This window comes from Platichthys flesus, chromosome 5, assembly GCF_949316205.1.
Source record: "Platichthys flesus chromosome 5, fPlaFle2.1, whole genome shotgun sequence".
Lineage (NCBI taxonomy): Eukaryota > Metazoa > Chordata > Actinopteri > Pleuronectiformes > Pleuronectidae > Platichthys > Platichthys flesus.
This window is the reverse complement of record NC_084949.1, coordinates 24,405,480-24,425,771: the sequence shown is the minus strand read 5'-3', so window position 1 is coordinate 24,425,771 and position 20,292 is coordinate 24,405,480. Positions and strand designations below refer to the sequence as shown.

At 42.8% G+C, this 20,292-nt stretch overlaps 1 protein-coding gene across 1 annotated transcript in view; it reads left to right on the top strand.

Annotated features, from left to right (window-relative positions):
* The first annotated feature begins 1,461 nt into the window (after window positions 1–1,461).
* LOC133953468 (protein sidekick-1-like) overlaps window positions 1,462–20,292 on the top strand; it is a 112,044-nt gene continuing 93,213 nt past the window's right edge. The window contains exon 1 of the mRNA XM_062387393.1: window positions 1,462–1,498. Within this exon, the coding sequence (XP_062243377.1) occupies window positions 1,462–1,498 (37 nt within the window). The remainder of the gene's footprint in view (window positions 1,499–20,292) is intronic.

The following is a 20,292-nucleotide window of genomic DNA, read 5'->3' as shown; positions in this document are numbered from 1 at the left end:
AACATGTGTGAATTATTGTTATTGTTATGATGCTGCATACATAGTGGGAGGATGATTGTAAGATTAAGGTATTGAGGATGTGTATGGGGGGGGGGCTGATAATCCCCCTCTTTGTCAATGACCTGCTTAACTACAGCTCTCGGTGTGGCCCCGAAGCTCACAAATGCACAAACACACAGACACACACACACACACACACGCAGCCACGCGTACCATATTAATTTGAGTTGCCGTCTATTTGCCCAGTATTAACCCTGTTGCACTGGCAGGTCTCCAGATTAGTAGTGGTGCCTTGTGGTTGCAGAGGTGGGGGGGCGGTGGTGGTGGTGGGGGATGGTAGTGGTGGTGGTGGGGGGGGCTAGGGTTTGAAGTAATTGTTGATTACAGCAACTAAAACAAGACAGATAAGATGAGATATCGATTCCTGGGCAGAGCTGTTTCTGGAAATTGTGTGTTGCCATGTTACATTAGTGTATGTGCCTTTTTCTTCTGGAGTCGTAGAGAGAGAAAGTGATGCTGTGTGTTTGTCAGTGTGTGTGTGTGTGTGTGTGTGTGTGTTTGTGCGCGTGCAACACATGGGATCATGTCCGAGTGGCAAAACAAAAGCACCGAAAAGGTCAGGCTGGTGTCAGCACAGTTTTCTCTGGGTCACAGATGGTGTGGGGGGCAGAATGTAAGGCTGAGGGAGATGTGGAGGAGGGGGTCTCTGGAATGTCTTTGCATACGTGTTTGTGTGCATGTGTGTGTGTGTGTGTGTTTGTGTGTGTGTGAGAGAGAGGTAGGGGTGGGCTATTTGTGAACGCACGGAGAATGTGTGTGGCGTTTGAGTGCAGGCAAGTGTCTGCCTGAGTGTGAAAGGAGGAGGGAGAGAAAGTGATGAGGAGGGAGGGAGTTGGTGTGAGGTAGAGCAGGGGAGCGAGAGGGGAGTGGCAGGGAAGGGGGGGGGGGGTGAGGAGGAATAATGGAGTGGTGGATGGTGAGGGTTGGGTGGGTGGTTGGGGGGGGGTTAGAAAGAGAATGCGGCGCACCGTGCCTGTCACTCAGAGAGCTGTGCCTGCAGTTCAATCGATGACGGCGGTATGACAACACCTCTGCGTGTGTCAGAAGTTTCCTTGTCACACACACACACACACACACACACACACACACACACACACACACACACACACACACACACACATACACATTGCCAAAGAGGAGACGAGAGGCCGAGGCACGGTGTGGCTGCAGAGTCAGCCCCTTCCGTCCTCCCTCTAATGTCAAGGTGTCCGCAACGGTGCCCAAGTTACTGCCGTCCGCTCCACACACCCCCCCCCCCCCCCCCCCCCCCCCCCCCCCGGAGCTTGGGGACGTGGCCGGGGGGGTTGCCTTGCTGTGATTTGACTGTACCTCAGGACGTCTGGCAGGAGTTGTGTGTGCGTGTGTGATGGGAAAGGGGGAAATCAGTGAAGCAGATTCGTGATGAGGATGCCAGAGGTGGTGGCTGTGGTGGAGGGAGGTAGGGGTGGGGTTATTGATCTGATAAGTCGTGCCAGGCGGCCAATCGAAGGCTGTCGATTTTCCAGGTTCCGACCCCTCTATCCCCGGCATTTATTAGAACGTTTTATTTTAGGAGGAAAAGGATGAAATTCATGAGCCAAGGTTGATCCTCCTGATCTCTCCCGTCTCTCTCTCTCTCTCTCTCTCTTTCTCCCTCCCTCCTCCCTCCCTTCCCCCCCTCCGTCCCAGTCCCTCTTTCACTCTCTCTCTGTCTTTTTTTCTCAGTCAATCGATGCCCACACCCCTCCTCATAAATGCAAGGCTTTATATACACCAACTCTCATCTCTTGGAGCACATTTAAATAAGCTCATCGATCTTTCATTTTAGAGTTTAAGTGACGGCAGCATTTTACTGTCTCACTCCTTCTCCTCCACCTCCCACTCCTCTTCTCCCACTTCCTCCACCTCTCATCTGCTCACCTCACCTCCCTGTCTTCCTTATTCATAACCCCCCCAACACCCCTCACCTCCTCCCAGTCTCTGAGAGTGTTCTGCTCCACAGCTGTTTGACTGGCTCACGTTTCCATCATGGATCCAGACGGAGCCTCATTCTACACTTAATATTCCACATGAAGTCTAGGAGGAGTGGGGCGTTTGAAAATGTAAATCATATTCTATATTGCTAACAGGCCAGAGTCCCGAACGCCTGTTAGTGAAAAGAAGGAGAACTTCTCCAGCTGTTATGCAGCTCTGCAGTTTGAAAGTCATGCATTTTGGAATGAAATGAAAAAATGATTTTACAAACACCAAATCAAATGGGACCATTTAATATTTTGAATGACGTTAAAGCAGGAAAAGGGCTTCACACAGCAACAGGGATGTGAGCAATTCGGTCTGTAATACAGAGAATGGGGAATTATTTTGTCCTATCTTTGCTAATGTGGGTAATGATAATGGTCCATTAGTAGCCGAAGTGTTTTAAAAAATACCCATGGTCTTTATTATTGCTCCCCTTGCCCGGGGTAATTGAATAAAATGTGGCTTGAGCCTCCCAGCTGTTAAACCAATGCTCTTCTCTCTCGTCTGAATAACAAGTTTCAGGTCACAGCTTTTTGGAGCACTCGCCAAAGTTGAGCTTCTCATCATGACTTTGGGAGTTGCCTTCAGTTGCGAGGAGGCCAAATAAAGCTTCCACACGCTGTCCCACTTTGTGGATCTGTTGATTGGGGCTGATATGACACATGTCATTGGCTCAGCTCAGCCAGAGCCCAACGCTGATTGGACCACACCGACAAGTGAACCGAGGCAACTGATCTGACGTTTGAGAGTTCAAATCGAATAGACTAGCGTGCAACTTATGTGCACTCTCACACGCACACACACAAACACACACACACACACACACATACACACTCAGTCCCTCCCTGTCGTCATCGTCAAACAGTTAGAGCCGAGGAGGACATTTGCTTAACTAGGCTGTAATTAGGCGAGGGTGCATTAGGAGCCTTGTCTCGTCTTGAGCTGATTATCATTGTCCACGCTGCACAACCTGACCATGACTTGTCCACCTTCGCCACGCTCTTTCAAATCTTGTGTCTGCCTCTCGGGTCGAGGACGAGACACAACCATGTCCACATCTAATTCAATTCACAAAAGTCATTTTGCATTCGAGTAGGACATTAAAAAAAATCTATTTGGGGGCTTAGAATAACTTTTGAGTAAATAAAGTGTGAAATACAAGTAAAATAAAGTTCTAGCTGTCCTCCACTCTAATGGTTTGTACTCGAGGTCACCATTATATCTTTAAGCAAACATATATTGACATATTAATCTAGAATATTCCTAATTATTGAAATTACCAGAGGAGTTTACTTACTTGAATACACAGTTCAATAGCGGTCGATCCGTGCAACATGATCAAGAAGCCATTTAGAAACATAGAAAGAAGTGTAAAGATTATACTGTTGCATGCACCACCACATTAGCATGCAGCCTGAGGGTTTTTCATGCATTTAAACTAAATTTAATGGAAGGTAAAAAACAATTCCTCTTTCTTTTTTGCACACAGACACAAATCTAATCCTACAGCGGAGCAGCTCAAATCCGGGAGACCTCTGCAGAGATTTACGATTCTGACGGATTGAGTGTGTGCATGTGTATCAGAGAAGAAAAGGAAACAATGAAGAAGAAGACTTTGTGTGTGTCTGTTTTTGTGTGTGAGTGTTTATGAGATTTCAAGTTAGTCAGGTCCAAGAGGGAGTGAGGTCCCTGGTGAACTCCCTTATTTTCCCGTCTGTCAGGAGAAACAAATCACCATACTTACACAGCCACTTGACACTTTGTGCTCATATGTGTGTGTGCGTGGTTTGAGAGGGACAGAGTGTGTGTGTGTGTGTGTCTGTCTAGTTGTTGTGTGTGTGTACCAAGAGATTTAAGTCTTAGCTGATCTGCAGACTACATACAGCAAAAGAAGTGACTGCTATAGGGAGGCAGTCAGAGTATCCTAATGGAAAGTGATCACTTGTGTGTGTGTTTGTGTGTGTGCAAAGAGAGCGAAGCAGGTGCATCTACTCCATCTTCTTTTGTTCAGGCTCAAATGTTTTTTATGCCATTTTAAGGTCAGATGGGCCGTATTTCCTCATGCAGCAGTGCTAGTATGACTGTGGTCAGCTCAAGGCACAGACTATCAAACACTTAATAGCAGCGTTGTTGAGCGTGTGTGTGCAATGTGTACATGTGTGTGTGATTTTGTGTTTGCCCAGTCAGAGCAGCTTCCTATCATTCTGAAAAGATTCATTTTTATAGACATTTGCCTCAAAACCATCCTTCAGAGCTTTGAAACATGAGCCAAGTGGGATAAACTCCGGTCTCCCTCTGCCTTCCTCTCTGTCTCGCTTCTTTTTGCGCTTCATTTGTTTTTGTGTTTGTTCTCCCGGTGCTGCTCCTCTTCTTTTCGGTTTTGATTCTTTTCTTCCCTGCTTGTATCCCCATAAGGGACTACACAATCCATCGCTGCAGGCCACACAGGTGGAATAGAGGCTGTTTTGCTGTTTAGGCCTTAGTGTATATTATGTAAGATAGGGGGAGGAGGATGCTATTGATCCCCTGTGTCGGTGTGTTTGGAGTGTGTGTGTGTATATCTGTGTCTCATCGTGCAAGTTTCAAGATGTTTCGACAGCAAAACGTCCAAATAAAGCAAAACACTAGCAAGATACCAACAAGCAAAACACAAAAACACAAAACCAACCTGACACACTGAAAAGTACGTGCATGGGCGTGTACAAACACCCTTTCACAACTTTTGTCTGTCAAGGAAAGTGCAGAAAAAGTTTAAATCCATGATGCAGGCTTACTTCTGTTACCACTACGACTACTGGTGCACTGCCCATTTGGAACTGGTTGTTTGTTTGGCCTGTGGTAACGTTGGTTGCAGCTTTCTTTCTGAAAGTGTAAATGTGCAGCTGGTAATTTAGTCAAAGCAAGTAAAGACCGACTGCTGGTCTAAGAACGCAATATCCTGAACTTCAAAATCAGTTGTCGTGGCTGTTGTCGTCTTATCGCAACCTGTTGTTGTGAACGTGCTGTTGTCATGATCAACAACATCACTGTAACCATTGCAGAGCACTGGCCGCCTGTATATTCAAAGTTTAAATCGAACATGTCTCTATCCAAATCTCATCAAGTTCCTCACTTCACCTTCTCTGTTGTGAAGCAGATAAGATGAGTGGTTCTAGAGATAAGCTTTCCACAGACAGACAAGCTGAGATTTCTGGAATTACTAGATAGATCCTCACGTATTTTTTATTCCTGAACATTTGTACAACTTTGTTTTGGGTGGCAGGTTGGACTAAGCAAGACTGAGATTTAAAGACTCACCTAAATAACTCGATTAATAAACAAATACTGATTCTATGCAGTTCAAATATGCATTTGGAAGGTAACTGTACAGTTGTTCTTAATTATGTATTGCTTTTATTAATTTTTCACAATGCATCACAACATAATCCAGGAATATTAATACATTAGTTATATGAATTCCCCTGAAAGGTCTTTGTCCATGGAGCAGATTAAATGTGGTACAATCACAGGCTCATGATCTGTACAGTTAATCTTTGGTAATTATGTTTTTTTTGGTCCCATGGAAGTTCTGGAGAAATATATTAAGCCCCTCAGCAGGGACAACCTTCAAAATACAATGTCTACAGATTTGTGTAAACACACAGAGAGCAGATTGAGGGACAGGAAGCTCTGACGGACAAATGGCTCTGTGCAAATAGGAACCAAAACAATCCAATCAGTGTACGAGAGGAATGTCCTTCAGATGTGATCCCGAGAGAGATGTTTTATTTTGTAATGTGGAGCATGTAACATTAGACTTACATTTATCTTGATATTTTAAAAAATTGAAGAAGACGGTGACCTCCAAACGCGTGTTGTGTGCAGTTTGCCTTTGGGTCATTGATGCACCCAGAAGTAATTAACTCATAATTTATTGGTTAAATGTGTTAAATAAGGCATTTTCATGAATGAGCCGTGACAAGTCAAGAACAGGACTTTGCCGCACAAATGAATGCAAGTTACAAACTAATTTAATAAGACCTCTGGCTATTGTGGAAGCAGAATGGCTGGGGAATCAGAGAAAGAGAAATGATTTCCTCTGTTGAGCAGTGACAGTGTGATACTTAGCAGCATGTAAATACCCCACTTACTAATTAAATGTATCACTGAACTGCTGTGCCCACACATATATGAAAATATAACATAATTACTACTGTAAAGTTGTAATTGTTAATGCACTGATATAAAGTGATAACATTTATGTTCAACTTCTACTAAATAGGGTTATAATAAGAATACTTCAAGCCTCTGCACACACACATGGGTGTTTTTAACTACTCTGGCTAATTAGACTTGGTCAGGTTGAAAATTGCTGTGGGAATTTACAATGTCACAAAACTAAGGGATCTAATATAAAGGTCTTAGTGCATGGCCTACTATGGCTAGTTCAATGGCAGGATAAAAGGTTGTAGTGGGTCAACGGGTGGTCATGGGTGTGTTTTGGGCACAACATTCAAATAAGTAGCATCTTCCATTCCCTGGCAAAGGTGTGCTAGCATCTTGGTGGATTCCTTATTGGTTGATTTTCCAGATAGTGACAACAAAAAAACGAATCTTCTTGCACATGTACAGAGTGTATGCACATTGTCTCCACTTAGGGGCACATAAGTATCTCGACAATGTGTCCTCAACGAAACCCCAAAATGGATGGACACATGACAGCTGCGTCAGTGGGAAACTAGCAAAGACACTTGCTTGACAGAGTGGTGCCTGTTGTGAAATATGGCCCAAAGTACCAATAAGAATGATAACAGGTCTATAAGACATCCTGTCCACATGGAGGAACAGGAGAGTGGAGCTGTCAGTCAAACCCAATTCGTCCACTTCCACTTAGTCCTGAGAAGAGTCAGAAACACTCATCTAAAGCCATTAAGCTTCACAGCACATCACTAGTAAAACTAACAGACTCACAAGCTAAGGAGACGATAAAGAAACATAAAGAAAACATGATTTCAACTCAACCTTTTTTTTACATAGGTGAGTACAATTGAAAGAAAGAAATGACCCTCTACCTTTTCCATTATTTCCAAAACACGTTGTCATAGATGATAACCTTTACGTCACCTACCACCGAGGCATATCAGTGTTTTAATATACATCTCCTACATAATAAAACTGCAGTTTTCACAGTTACTTAAGACCTACTTTAAAATGGTAGAACGGGTCCAATTTAGATGCTATCTAGAGCTGATTAGCTTTGCATTCAGGAGACATAGGCTGCGTTACAGCCTTTCTCTAATTTAATTGACATAAAGTGTAAAAAGTCCCTGTTAATGTAATCGAATGAGAAAAAAGGTTATGAAAAGAGCGACACCCAAAAACCTTGGCAAGCAATACTTAATTTATTTTCTGAATTGGCAGAAATATTTCGTGGAATTTAATATCGCCTGATTACTCACGCTTGTGATCTTTGTGTATTTTGTTCCCAAAGCATCTCATTAAAAAAATTAAATACATGAAAATCAGGGGAACTAAGGGCTTGAAAAAAATAAACCTGTCACACTACACCTTGAGATTATCAGGTATGCTCTTCCAAAAAACATACAAATACTTGTCCCTGAGATTATTTTTTTAATCTCAAATCCCTGATATGTTTTACCCACCTGTGATAAATGGTAACATCCTCCTCGGACTATTTTCAGTGTTTTTCAGAAGCAGCAAGAGGAAGATGAGAAAAGAACTAATAAATGAAACCGAGAGCTGCTATGACAGCTTCATCATTTGCGGTACATTTTATGGGGCTTAATGATTTTAAGAACTTTGAACCCAGTTATAGTAATAAACTGTGCAAAGTTGTAAACAACCAAACAACTACACGCAGCCACTAGGGGATTAATCTCTAATCAAGTCAATAATTCCAAGGGTTCCACATGCAAAAACAAAATGTCCTCGGATCCTTGTTTGGCTCAGGTTGTGTAACTGTACCATCCACACTCTCTGAAAAGATAACACTGTGACTGTATCCCCTAAGAAAAGTATTCCCATGTCAGCAGTTTGCTTCTCTTTCTCCAGGCCATTATTTCCTTCCTACTCAAGGCCATGCTTAGACTGCCCACTTAGGGGGGAGGTAAATGTGAGGAGATCTTCACAGGATTACTTTGCAAAGCACTTTCAGATAAATTCTCTTAATATTTGTCTTCAGTCATCTTATTTTCAACATAGCACTGAAGAAGAAAGGGAAGAAAACTAATGAATGACAGTGAGAGAAAGATGCAACAAAACAAATTGAACTTCTAATGCACTGCTGGCAAACAAAGCTATGTTTAACACTTGGTGTCATTCATCAGTCGTGTGATATCATTTGACTAATCTTCTGCCAGACGCTCTTTTAAAGTGCAGTGCTTTTGAACAAAAGACATTTCCACCGACCTAAATCAAAAGTCTGTTACAAAATTGTTGAACTCTAATATGATGAAAATTTTGTTTTAAGTTTTTGCATAAATTACTCACCATTGTCTGTTTTAAACAAGAACATCTGGTTGTGGATTCTCACCATAACAAAACCAAACTGTCATTAGCCTGAAGTGGTTTTTACACTGTGAAAACTTGTGTAACCAATATTGTGAGAAGTATTTAACTCATTTTCAACAAGTGTCCTTAATGGCCGATGACCTGGTCCAGATTACATCACATGTACCCAAACCCTTACATGGAACCGTATACATGCACTTCTTATCGGAAAATAATGTAAATGTTGAGGCAGTTATTCTACAGCCAATTTCATACCGTGGAGACTACACATGAACAAATACATTTTCTTTGTAATTAGTTTGCCCTAAGTCACCATAATACTGCGGATAGGCAATCTTACGTGGTGAATGCTGTTCCTTTCCCTTGATGGAGCTCACACCACACACATACTGTACATTGTGTACGAGGCACGTGTTCTGCATACATAGTAGAGCCTGACCGATTTATTGGTTGGCTGATTAAAATCTGCTGATATGAGCCTTTCACAGACACATCAGTGTTTATGTTTGTCGATATGCGGCAATACAAAAATCATATTCCTCTGAATAACCGATGCAGAAAATATTTGAACTGTTGCTTACATTCCGTCTCAAGCTCTGGGTGGCAACTGAAGGAAAGAAGCTGGAACAAAAGCAGCCAAATTTGTCTCTGTCAGGTGGCTGGACTCAGCCTCACAGATGGTTTTAAGGAACTGGGACATCCAGAGGAAGCTTGGCGAGTGGCTCGTTAAGGTGTTTTGGGAATCGAATCCTGGGTTCCTTCCCTTGAAGGTTTTTCTGGGTATGCCCCAAATGGGAGGAGGCCTCAACTGGGAGGAGACCCCAGAGTTGACCCAGAACTCACTGGTGGGATTACATATCCCATTCTGCCTGGGAACGCCTTGGGATCCATCAGGAAGAGCAGGAAAGCATGGTTACCTTTCCGACTCAAGCTTGGATAAGTGGAAGACGACGGATGGACAGATGAATGGAGCTCAGGAACCTGAATGTTACTGTACCTACAGTATGTTGAAATGCATGAGGAGAATACTCAGTATAGGACCATTGACTCGCTTTAGAATGATTTCATCTGGATTTATTGAAGGTAAAATCATCTTTGATGCTTAAAATCACAGAGTTCAGGTTCCTGACACATACAAACGGAACAGATTCGTGTTTACAGGAACAACTGGGGTAAATAAAATAGCAGGTGACTGGAGATACATCACACAAACACACATTCACTCTCTACTAACACCTGGGAAAAGCTTTTTAATCCCCTTTCTCTTCCTGCCAGTTATTCAGTGGCAGCACTAGATTTGTTAAAGGCTCAAGAGCAGTCTTATAGTGAGATGAAGAAAGTGTCTCTCCTCCCTTTATCCAGCTTGCTTCAGTCAGCATTGGGATTCGAACTGGAAACCTTCCAGCGGATCCTACCCCAGGCACTCTCTTTATCTCTGCACGTTATTTTTTACCTCTCTGATTCTTTTCTTCCCATCCGCCGGAGCCATTTTTACAGTGGCTTTCACCGGGTGTGGATTCATACGCTGTGTGCATTTTTCAGTGGGAGAACATCAAATATGGCCCCCTCCCTGCGCTCCCCCCCTCCCTGCGCTCCCTGCACCAAATGCACCTGGCTGAGGTTCTGTTATTTGTTTGTGTATGTTTTCATTTGTGGCGGGGCCATCGGGCTATTTGAATGGGATCTTTGCATAGTGAATCGCCAGTCACGGGATATTACCGAGGTCAGCTGGGGCAGTGTGTGTGTGTGTGTGCATGAGTGTGTGTGTGTGTGTCTGCATGTGTGGGGGGGCATTTTGTGCGTATTAGAGCAGCATGATTTACTTGTTCAGTGCAAAGGCTTTTACGCTGCTGCAGGTGTGTGTTCTCAGCTTGATGCTTTTGATCTGCCACAGGTGTTTCAGAGGATGGCTGTGTGTGTCTGTGTGTGTGTGTGTGTGTGTCTCTGTGTGTGCCTCTGTGTGTTTGTGCACACTCGTCTATGAATGGTGATTTATGCTAAAGACTCAGAGCATAAAAGGCCCTTTTTGATCATCTAGAAATAGAAGTAGTGTACTGTATGAGTGTGTCTGGCCAGAGGTTCTTAGCTTAGTTCTTTGATCCAACCAGAGTTATGCATACCTCAGTGGGAACTGAGCCAACAGTATGGAGATCTGGCTTGCAATACCGAAGTGTATATGTGTGTGTGTGTGTGTGTTCGTGTGTGTGTCTGTTTCTGCGCAGGTATATGTGTGGCAAGCGTATGGCCAGAATCAAAAAGTGGTGGCCTGCGTTTGTACTGCATGCTTATGAGTGTGCTGGAGCTGCACACTGCCAAATAACCCTGATGTTTTGCATGTTGGTATCTGCCTCATCAATAAAATGTCCAAACTCTGCTCTATCTCCAGACTGATGGACAGTCCTGGGAGTCCTGTTTTGGCTCTGCCTTTTACAGCGCCTGTTATCCAAAAGGGCCCGGGGAACGTAATGACATTTTTGGATGGTTAAGTGATACACGTTTAGAGGACAGGAGATAAAATTCCCAAACATAAGTCCCTCTTAAAGACATTTAAACAGAACCAAATCAATTTCCAAACCATTTCCCACACTGATGTGATTACATCTCTGTTTGCCTCTATTCTGGGACTCGAACGTTCAGATTGACACCCGGTAAATAACTCTTAACTCATTTCCAAGATAACATACCATATTTATATTACAGAGGATCGTGTCACAATATAGAATAGCACATTTTACATTGATTATGAAAACATTCTCCTACACACACTTTCTATCAAGGCAAAGGGAGTCATCTTGAAACCAATGGTGGTTGTTATGAGATGCAAGTGCCTCAGTGTAGGACTTAACCACCAGCTTCTCCATGTTAGTGGATGGGACATTGACTAAATGTGACTAGATCTTCATTTACAGTGCGTGGTTGTCAGATATGAGGTCACGTGGAGCAGATGGACGGATGACAGAGGTCTGCACAGAAATGAACAGACGTAATCAAAACAAAGTCTGAGATACTCTAGTGAAAATGGATGGAGTGAGTTCCTCAAAGAGAAAGACTAAGGATGCTCTCTTACTTCATCTTCCTCTCCAGTCGTTCCACATCCTCTCTTCCTCCGTCCCGGCCTGTGGTTCATCTTTTGCTCCTTTCTACCACTTACTTCTCTCCTCCACTCTCTGTAATTGGGAAGGGGAGGCGCACACACATTTGTCTTATTAAGTACACACACATACACGCGCAGACTCACACCCACACCCACACACACCGTTTGTAGTAAAATGAATGTGTGTGTGTGCTGGTAGAATCACAAGACATCTCTCTTTGGATTCACTTTAGCTTATGAAAGTAGGAGCAGAATGAGAAAAAAAAACTAAAAACAATTGAAAGTAAAATGGAAGCATTCAGGCGAAAGAGAGAAATGAATTATCCTGTTTTGCTTCTTGATGCACACCATTCACTTCACTGTGCCGAGCTGCTGCAGACTTTGCACACACAAGTGAACAATGCAGGACACACACACTCACATAAAGAGACACCCTCACACCCTCGTTTATATTATTAGTACTGTGGTTGTGTGTGACTCAGCAAAATGTTCATGATAGTCAATTGCGGCACTCAGTGTTTTGAGTGGCACAATAACTATAAGAGGTTAGAAGGGAAAATTAATAGTAGAGTAGAATTGATAAAAAGAACACAGTGATAAATTATGGTAAATCAAGCACATACAGGTATATATACAGACCAGACTGAAAGTATTAAGGAAGTTAAACATCTTTTGCTTTCCAGACTCTGCGCTTCAGCACTTTCAATTTGAAGACAAATAATGGATCCTCCACTGAAGTGCCAAGTCTCAGCTTTTATTTGAGTAGTTTTAGTACTTTACATCAATATTGAAATGCGTGGGAGATATATTCCTTTTAAAACACAGTGCCACTAACAGCAAGTGTTTCAAGGGATCGGGCTCTTAAAGACTAAATACTTCAGAGGAGAGAAAAGCAGCTGCATGTAGACAAATATGAGATTACCGTGAGTTTTCCGTGAAGTCTTGTGGTTGAAGCAATATGGTTCAGGCAATAATCTTCAGATTCATCAATGACGAAAACCAGACGTAATATGTTGTGGCTTGAAAAGAATCTGAACCTCGCTGCTGTAGTTTGACAGTTCAGGGGTAGGCTCGTTGTCAGTGTTCTAATGGTACGTTAAATTAAATCTTTCATGGTGGCTCACTCTAGATTACACCATGCATCTTATGCTGCTTAGACATGACAGCAAAATAATAATCTTTAATGAATTTTACATTTAATTATCCCCTCTCTTGAAAAAGGACATGGGATTCATTAAATGGATCACTTCGGAAACAAAAGGGTGTAAATGAGCCAAATGACATGACAGGATAATTTTTTTTAATAGATGATAGACCCGGAGTTCCAGTGAGAATTATTTTGTTTTCCAGTGGCAGTCTGCAGAGAGCCGGGTTCCAAAGACGCTGCTGAATCCAACGTCTCTTAGGTGCAATTCAAGACAAAGTTTATAACATAGTCAATTTCGATATAAAGAAAGTTATCAGGCATAATCATTTATGTTTTATGTTTACAGCCTCAGAAACAAGGGGAGCTTTTCCTCATTTGACATAATATTTAATTGAATACTTAATTTTTTTTCCATAGACTATAAATGTGGCTGCAGTTTAGGTCCTTATCTCCACCATCTCGTAGACGGATGGGACATGGAACAAACCGTTTCAGACCTTTTTGTAGTTTTTATCGCATTGATCAATGTTCTATTTTTGAAACACGTGATTGAAAGCTGCGACTGACTCTCAATTGTCAAACATATAGTACGGTTGGACCTTGATAGCGAGTGTCTCTCGAAAGGTGAATTCAACTCTGAATGGACATCGTCTGCCATGAGTTTCTGTAAGTTCAGAATTTGGCTTCCATGCAGTAATTTTTTCGATGGCCTGCTTTATGGCCTCATTAAACTGTCTGTTGTTAATAAAGGGCGGATGATGGGAGCTGATGTGATTGGCCCTCAGTGTTCTATCCATCTACACCTGCTGATACTGCAGTTCTCCTATTAATCACACTTTCATCCTGGTTCCACACCTCCACGTCGAGCCCTGCTCAAACAAGGCTGCTCCTGCAGCTTGATCCCCGTGCTGGTAAAGAACTTGTTGACTCCTACACATTAACACTCATTTCACATCTTAGACCAACTATAGACCAGAGTGTGCTTACTGTTGGTGTTTAAGTGTATGGCTGACTTTATTCGATAAGACGTGTTTTGACGTCAGAGCTGAAGTACTGTGTAAAGCGTCTTGTTCATCTTCTATCAAGGTCTCCAACTCACAAGTAGTCAGGTTAAACAGTTCTTAGAACTTGTATATGATTGAATTCCACTTATCTTGACTTCCATTCATTTACAGACCATGGTTTGAGTTTCACAAAGGCGCTATGACCATGATTATCCACAATGGAAGTGTGTGCCTGGCTCGCACAGTGTTTAGCTGGGCAGAGATTGTTTTTCCCCCACTGCATTAGAAAGACGTTGCAGTAGATGGCAGAAGTTAATTATTTTCCACACGCTCTCATGTGCATGAGAATGACAGGTCTGTTTGTGAGCTGACAGTGTCACAGCAGCTCATTGACGGCAAAGCTGAAACTACCAGCATTCTGTGTTCTGCTCGCCGGCCAAGGCTGGTAAAAACTTCAAGGGTTTTTTCAATGGTTCACTGATGCAGCGGGACTTTTCCTGGTGTTATCGATGGTCAGCTCGACTTTGATCCTTCCATCACTTAGTTTTCAACTTACACGACAGAGCGCATTTTGTGGAATATGCAGGGAAACGCTGGACGTCAGGAAAATCAATATATCAAAGCTTTTCTATCATTTTGTTTCACTTGCATCAGTGCAACAGTATGATGGACTCAGATGATTGGCTTATTGGGGCGGAGGATGGGATTTGTGTCATTAGGATTCTTTAAGTTACAGCTCCAGAGAGCAGCGAGAAGATAAAAAGCTAGATTGAGATGGTTCTTGGTAGTAAAACCACGAATGTGTCTTTTTATGGATATAACAACTTCGGATAAAACACCAGTGAAGTGAAAAAATATCAGTTGCATGGAAAAACAGTCATTGCGGCTCAATAAAAGACATACACACATTATTTGCTATAGTTATTGATATTTTCCTAAAGAAAAACCTGTGATGGATATGTTTGCTGCCAGGCTACTGTCTGCAGAGTTAATTAAAACATTCTGTTACTCTCAATAGGACAACCTTACCCGTCTTATACAGCCAGTTTCCCAGTATTTGTCCTTTATATGCACGTATCAGTGGCTGACAGCTGGAGGAGAGGGCTGCATCTTATCTCTTCATATTCAAGTCCGTCAACTCCCCAGTGAGTAAAGTATTTAAATGAAAAACTTACCTCTTACCTGATAATGACAGCACAACACATAAATATAACAACGACCAGCAGGTTGATGTCAACAAAGAAACAAGCAAGATTCAGGATTAGCATTAGCCGTAAGGAAAGCGGCCCTGCAACCTCTCATGGGAATCGAACATTAACATTAGATCTAATGCACTGATTTCAAAGGAATATGCAAAGTATGTAAATGATCATTAGATTAAAAGTGTCTTTTCTATTGTTGTGTTGATTCTAATACCGGTGTTTATTCTGTAAATGTTAGACGTAGTACTTATTTTTTTCATCTGCATGTGTCGCATGACTGCTTTGGTCTCATCATGACTTAGTGATCACGCCTGCGGTAAAAGAGAGGCTAGCTTAATTAGCTCAAGATGGATAACAACCCTGAGATTTCAGAGCCCTCGGGCGCAGGTCAGCAGTTAGCAAAAGAAATAAAAAATTCATCAACAATAACACTGGTATGAACCAAATCAAGGTCTGAACTGAAACGTGGATTTTTGGAGAATCGTTAAACCTCAGGTATTTCCTACATTATGTGTAAGCTAGACAAACATTCCTCCTGGTCAGTGCTGGACTACAAGAACTCTGACTTCTCACCATCCCTGACAAGTGAAGCCACGACGTGTGTTCACTGTCATTTCAGTCACAGCTCTCTCTCTTTCTGGAATTCATCGAAAAAAACCACTCACCTGCTTCGCCAATTTGTACCAATCTACATTAAGTATGTCACACTCGGATAAAACAAGGCCTGACACGGAAACCACAATTTCTTACGCGAGCAGCGTAACGTCGGTATTGAAGCAGTAATCTATAATAAAACCCTGTAATAATGTGATCGTATTCTCTGAAAGGCACTGTGTGGGTTTTGCTCCAATAATCCACTGTTCTAAATGTCAGTCCACGGCTCGAGGCAAACATTATGCTGATTACTGCAACCATCATTTCTAAACAGCTCCTCATGCCCGGCAAACACACCTTGACTGGCCTTTGTGTGTGTGTGTGTGTGTGTGTGTGTGTGTGGGTGTGTTTGTGTGGGTGTGTGGGTGTGGGTATGGGTGCGAGAGAGAGAGAGAGCATTTTAAGGCCTGGAATTTACTGTGCAGTCTAATTCTTGGCCAAATCGACTTAATTTTATTCTTTCAGAGTCACTTTATGTGACATAGTGGCTTATTAGGACGTCAGCTTCTTGTCAAAAAGTGTACGCGTGGGCTGTGTGTGTGTGTTTGTGCAAGTCTTTGTGTAAACCATGTGTATCTGAGCATTTTTGTGCACCAGGAGGGTGGATAATTGCTGTGTGTCTGTTGTTTGTGTATGTGAATGGGCTTTTAAATCACCTGCTTTCAACACGCTCAACACAATCACCGCTGAAAGAATTTCGACACCTCCAATACCCCCCCCCCCTCCCCTCTCTCTCTCTCACTCTCTCCCTTCTGCCTTTTCCTTCGCCTTCCACACCTCATGGTCTTCCTGTCCATTGCCCATCTAAATCTATTGTGCTTGTATCATGGATGTGTCAGGCTTGTATAATAACACAACCGGGTCCCCCCTCCCGCCCCTCACACAATCTGCACACAACAGACATTACACAAACCAACATTGTCATAAATGAAAAGACAGAGGGAGGGAGAGTTGGGTTTTGTTTGTGTGTTGCTGCTGCTGCTGCTGAAGGAACAACACTGTATTTAATACAAGGTCAATATAATTGTTCATTTCCTCATATTTCCCTGCAGCAATAACTCCACAACACAATGAGAAGAATATTGAGCTAACACAGTGTTCCAAAAATATTAAGAGAATTTATGAAAACAAAATTGTACTATTGCATTATTTAGATTGGCAACGAGAGAGAGATGCACATGTTGAAATTGGGATGACGGTGAATTTGAGATATATTGCGCTGCCCTAATATAGATCCACTTAGATGGAAAACCAGCTCTATCTTTTCTAAGTTTTCACATTTCTTTTCTGCAGCACTAATCTTTTGTTACTGAATGGCTTTTCTGCCACATTCATATGCTCACGAAGGTGCACACACAAAGCCCAGGGAACGACACGCACAATTCAAGTGCTGGTTTTTGTGTTGACTGAACAGCAAGACACAAGTTTAAGTGGTCCGTGTTTTTTTCTATCTCAGCCATTAACCTGTCAAAAAAATTGCATGCACACACAAACACACACACATACACAAAGAAATGTGGTTTTACATATTAAAGGAGATAAAGGCTCAGTGCCATATATAATATATATATATAAAATAAATATATATATATATATACGTACATAATGTGATTTACACTTCCAGTACTTTACATATTTCAAGGAGCTTTCTTTCGTTCTTTCTCGTGCTCTCTCTCCCTCTCTCTTGGTCTGACTGTGTCTTTCCATGCTGTCACCCCCCCCCCCCCCCTCTCCCCTCCTGGCATCACATTACATTCAGTCTGCAGAAACTTTCATTTCTCCCACTCTTCTCTTGCTCTTTCACTTTCCATCCCCCTGTTTTTTCTTTCCCAATTTACTTCCCTTTAATGTGACTTCTTGTTGCCCCTGTTTCCCTGCCTCACCATACAAGGGGAGGTTGGGAGGGGGGGTGATAACCCTGTCCCATGGGGATATCCACTACCAGCACCCTTTGGCACCAGCTGTGTCTGAGGCCTGATCTATGTGTACTATGTGTATTCTTGCATGGCTGAGGGTGACGGATTCCTTCCCTTGCATGTGTGTGTGTGTGTGTGTGTGTGTGTGTGTGTGTGAGAGTGACAGTAAGTGAGTCGGAGAGGAGGGAGTTTGGTGCATGTGGTCGGTAACTCTATCCTGGACGACATGCAGCTAAAAGCATTAGGTTATAACAACTGCCAGCCCTGGCAGCATTTGACTGGCTATGGGCAAGGATAGAAGGACAAATGGGGTGTGGTGCCTTACAGCTGTGTGAGAATGTCTGTGTGTGTGTGTGCGCATGTGTGTAGCCCATTCCATCAACGTCACTCGCTGTGTGAGCACTCAGTGATTATGGTAGCCCAGAGTTGTTAATTTGTGTAATCAGTGTTTAATTGGCATTCAGGAAAACACATTAATCAGACCAGAATAAGTCTCCAGCTTCTTCACGCTGTCATTCATTAGTCTACTTCAATCAGCCAATCACGGCCCGGACTGGGAGCCCGGCATACTGGGTCGCAATCACAAGTTCCACCAAGACGCAAGGACGGCATTTTACTGGTCACCATTATACAGAAGTGCAGAAGCCTGTGTGTTTTCAGCAGTGTGTGTTGTTTCAGCTGTCAACACACTAACTGTATCTCCAATGATTGGATGGGAAATATGGTTGGATGGTGTCTAGTGAATTGGCATGTGACAGCAACTACAGTGAAATATGGTGACGGTTAATTACATCATCCACTGGCCCAATACTGCTGTGAACGTTCATCCTGTGTTTGTGTGTGTGTGTGTGTGTGTGTGTGTGTGTGTGTTTGTGTGTGTGTGTGTGTTTGTATGTGTTAGGGGGTTGTGGCTCTGACATATGAGGGTCTTGAAGATATAACGCTCTGGAGAGTATAAGCATGTGTGTTCAAGTGGGTTGATTATTCATGAGCAGGACTTTTGCATCTCATCCTCTGCAGACAGAACAGAGAGATAAACAAATACAAAAGTAAAAGTTATATTTACTTTAGTTCAGTTTTATTTGCATGGCTCCAAGTCACAACATGCAGCGTAAGGTTCAGACCTTTGTCCCAGAGAGTAACCATCAGTTCTCATCATGAGCAAATGAAGGAGAGTAAAGAAAGACAGGGAGAGAGACGGGTATATATAAAATTGTTGTTTTTCTTAAAATGTTGTAGGATGTATATCCTTAGCTCCATGAACTGTGACCTCAGCTCCTGGTGTTGTGGTTAATTGTTGTGGCTACCTCTACTGATTTAGCTACTGCAATTATACTACCCATCAGCCTTTATTGATCAGGTAGAGAGTGAGTCTCTGGGCATGTTGATGAAAAGGGAGAAGAGGTTTTCTTATCTTTAAATGGCGTGTTCAGTCTGAGGGAGCACTTTGAGACGGACGACATTGCTGCTCGTATAGATCCTCCTGTTCTCCCATCCAGAAACTAAAAACACAAAATAGGCCCCACATTATCATTAACAGTGTTTCCCCTCGTGATGGCCCAGTCATGACCGGACTGGGACCACCAGTTTTTTTTTTTACCATCAGCCAGAGATCAGTGCAACATCGGCCCTGTGTGTGTACCACATCATTCTAGGGACGGCCCAGCACAGTGTTATTTGTCCTTTACATACATTCTTTTATACTTTTTCCATTGCAATAACATTAAAGATCTCTCTCTCTCTCTCTCTCTCTCTCTCTCTCTCTCTCTCTCTCTCTCTCTCTCTCTCTCTCTCTCGCTCTCTCTTTCAATGGACGGCCTGTTGCTGTAGCCATTACTTCGGCAAACAGTCATAAAGTATTTTCTTACCCAGTTACTTTCTACAGTAGGTGTGTGTCTGTGTGTGTTTGTGTGTGTGTGTGTGTTCCAGCTCTCCCTGTGTACCAGTCATCATTCAATGTGTGTCTAAGAGTGTGCTGTGCGCATTCTGTGACTGGGCCTTAACGGCCAATCACAGCAATCAAGCCTCTCTGCAGTTACGGCTCACAGATAGGATCTAATTCAGTGGATAACACTGCAGGTCTTATTGTTTAGCCGAGCAAGCTGCGGAGGAAAAAGGGTTTTTGTGAAGAGAGAAAGTTTCAGAGCGCTGCAGGCTGAGCCCCAGGAGGAAATCGCTGAGGTTATTTTTTTTAGCAAAGCAATTTTATGTTTCAGCCCTCCATCAGGAGATGAAGAACACATCACAGGAACACACTGGTCCTTCTTGATGCCTATAATTGGTCCTGGGATTGAATTGTCTAATTCAGAAAAGCTATTGTAAACATTTCTAAGGAGAATCTACGGTTAGGGCTTGAAGCATTCGATAACAAATATGAACGGGGTTGAATGATGGCCCTGACAAAAAAATAGTTTTTATGAGTCTCCAGAGGAGCCCTGGGTAGAGACAAGCAGGATGTACTGTTATACAATAAATACCACTGAGACTGAGGGAAGACTCATTTCTTCAGTTGTACCGACGGCAGGATTACACTGGCAAATCCATGCAGGTGGTACAACCTGTTCAGAGAAACACGAAATGCAACATGACAGGAAACACGAGCCTCCATGTCTCTGTCTCGGGCACTTTCCCGGCTGTTTGAACCTAATTTGTTTGTTTGGGTGGGTAAGTACAGCACGGTTTGTTGACTGCTAAAAAACATAATTGA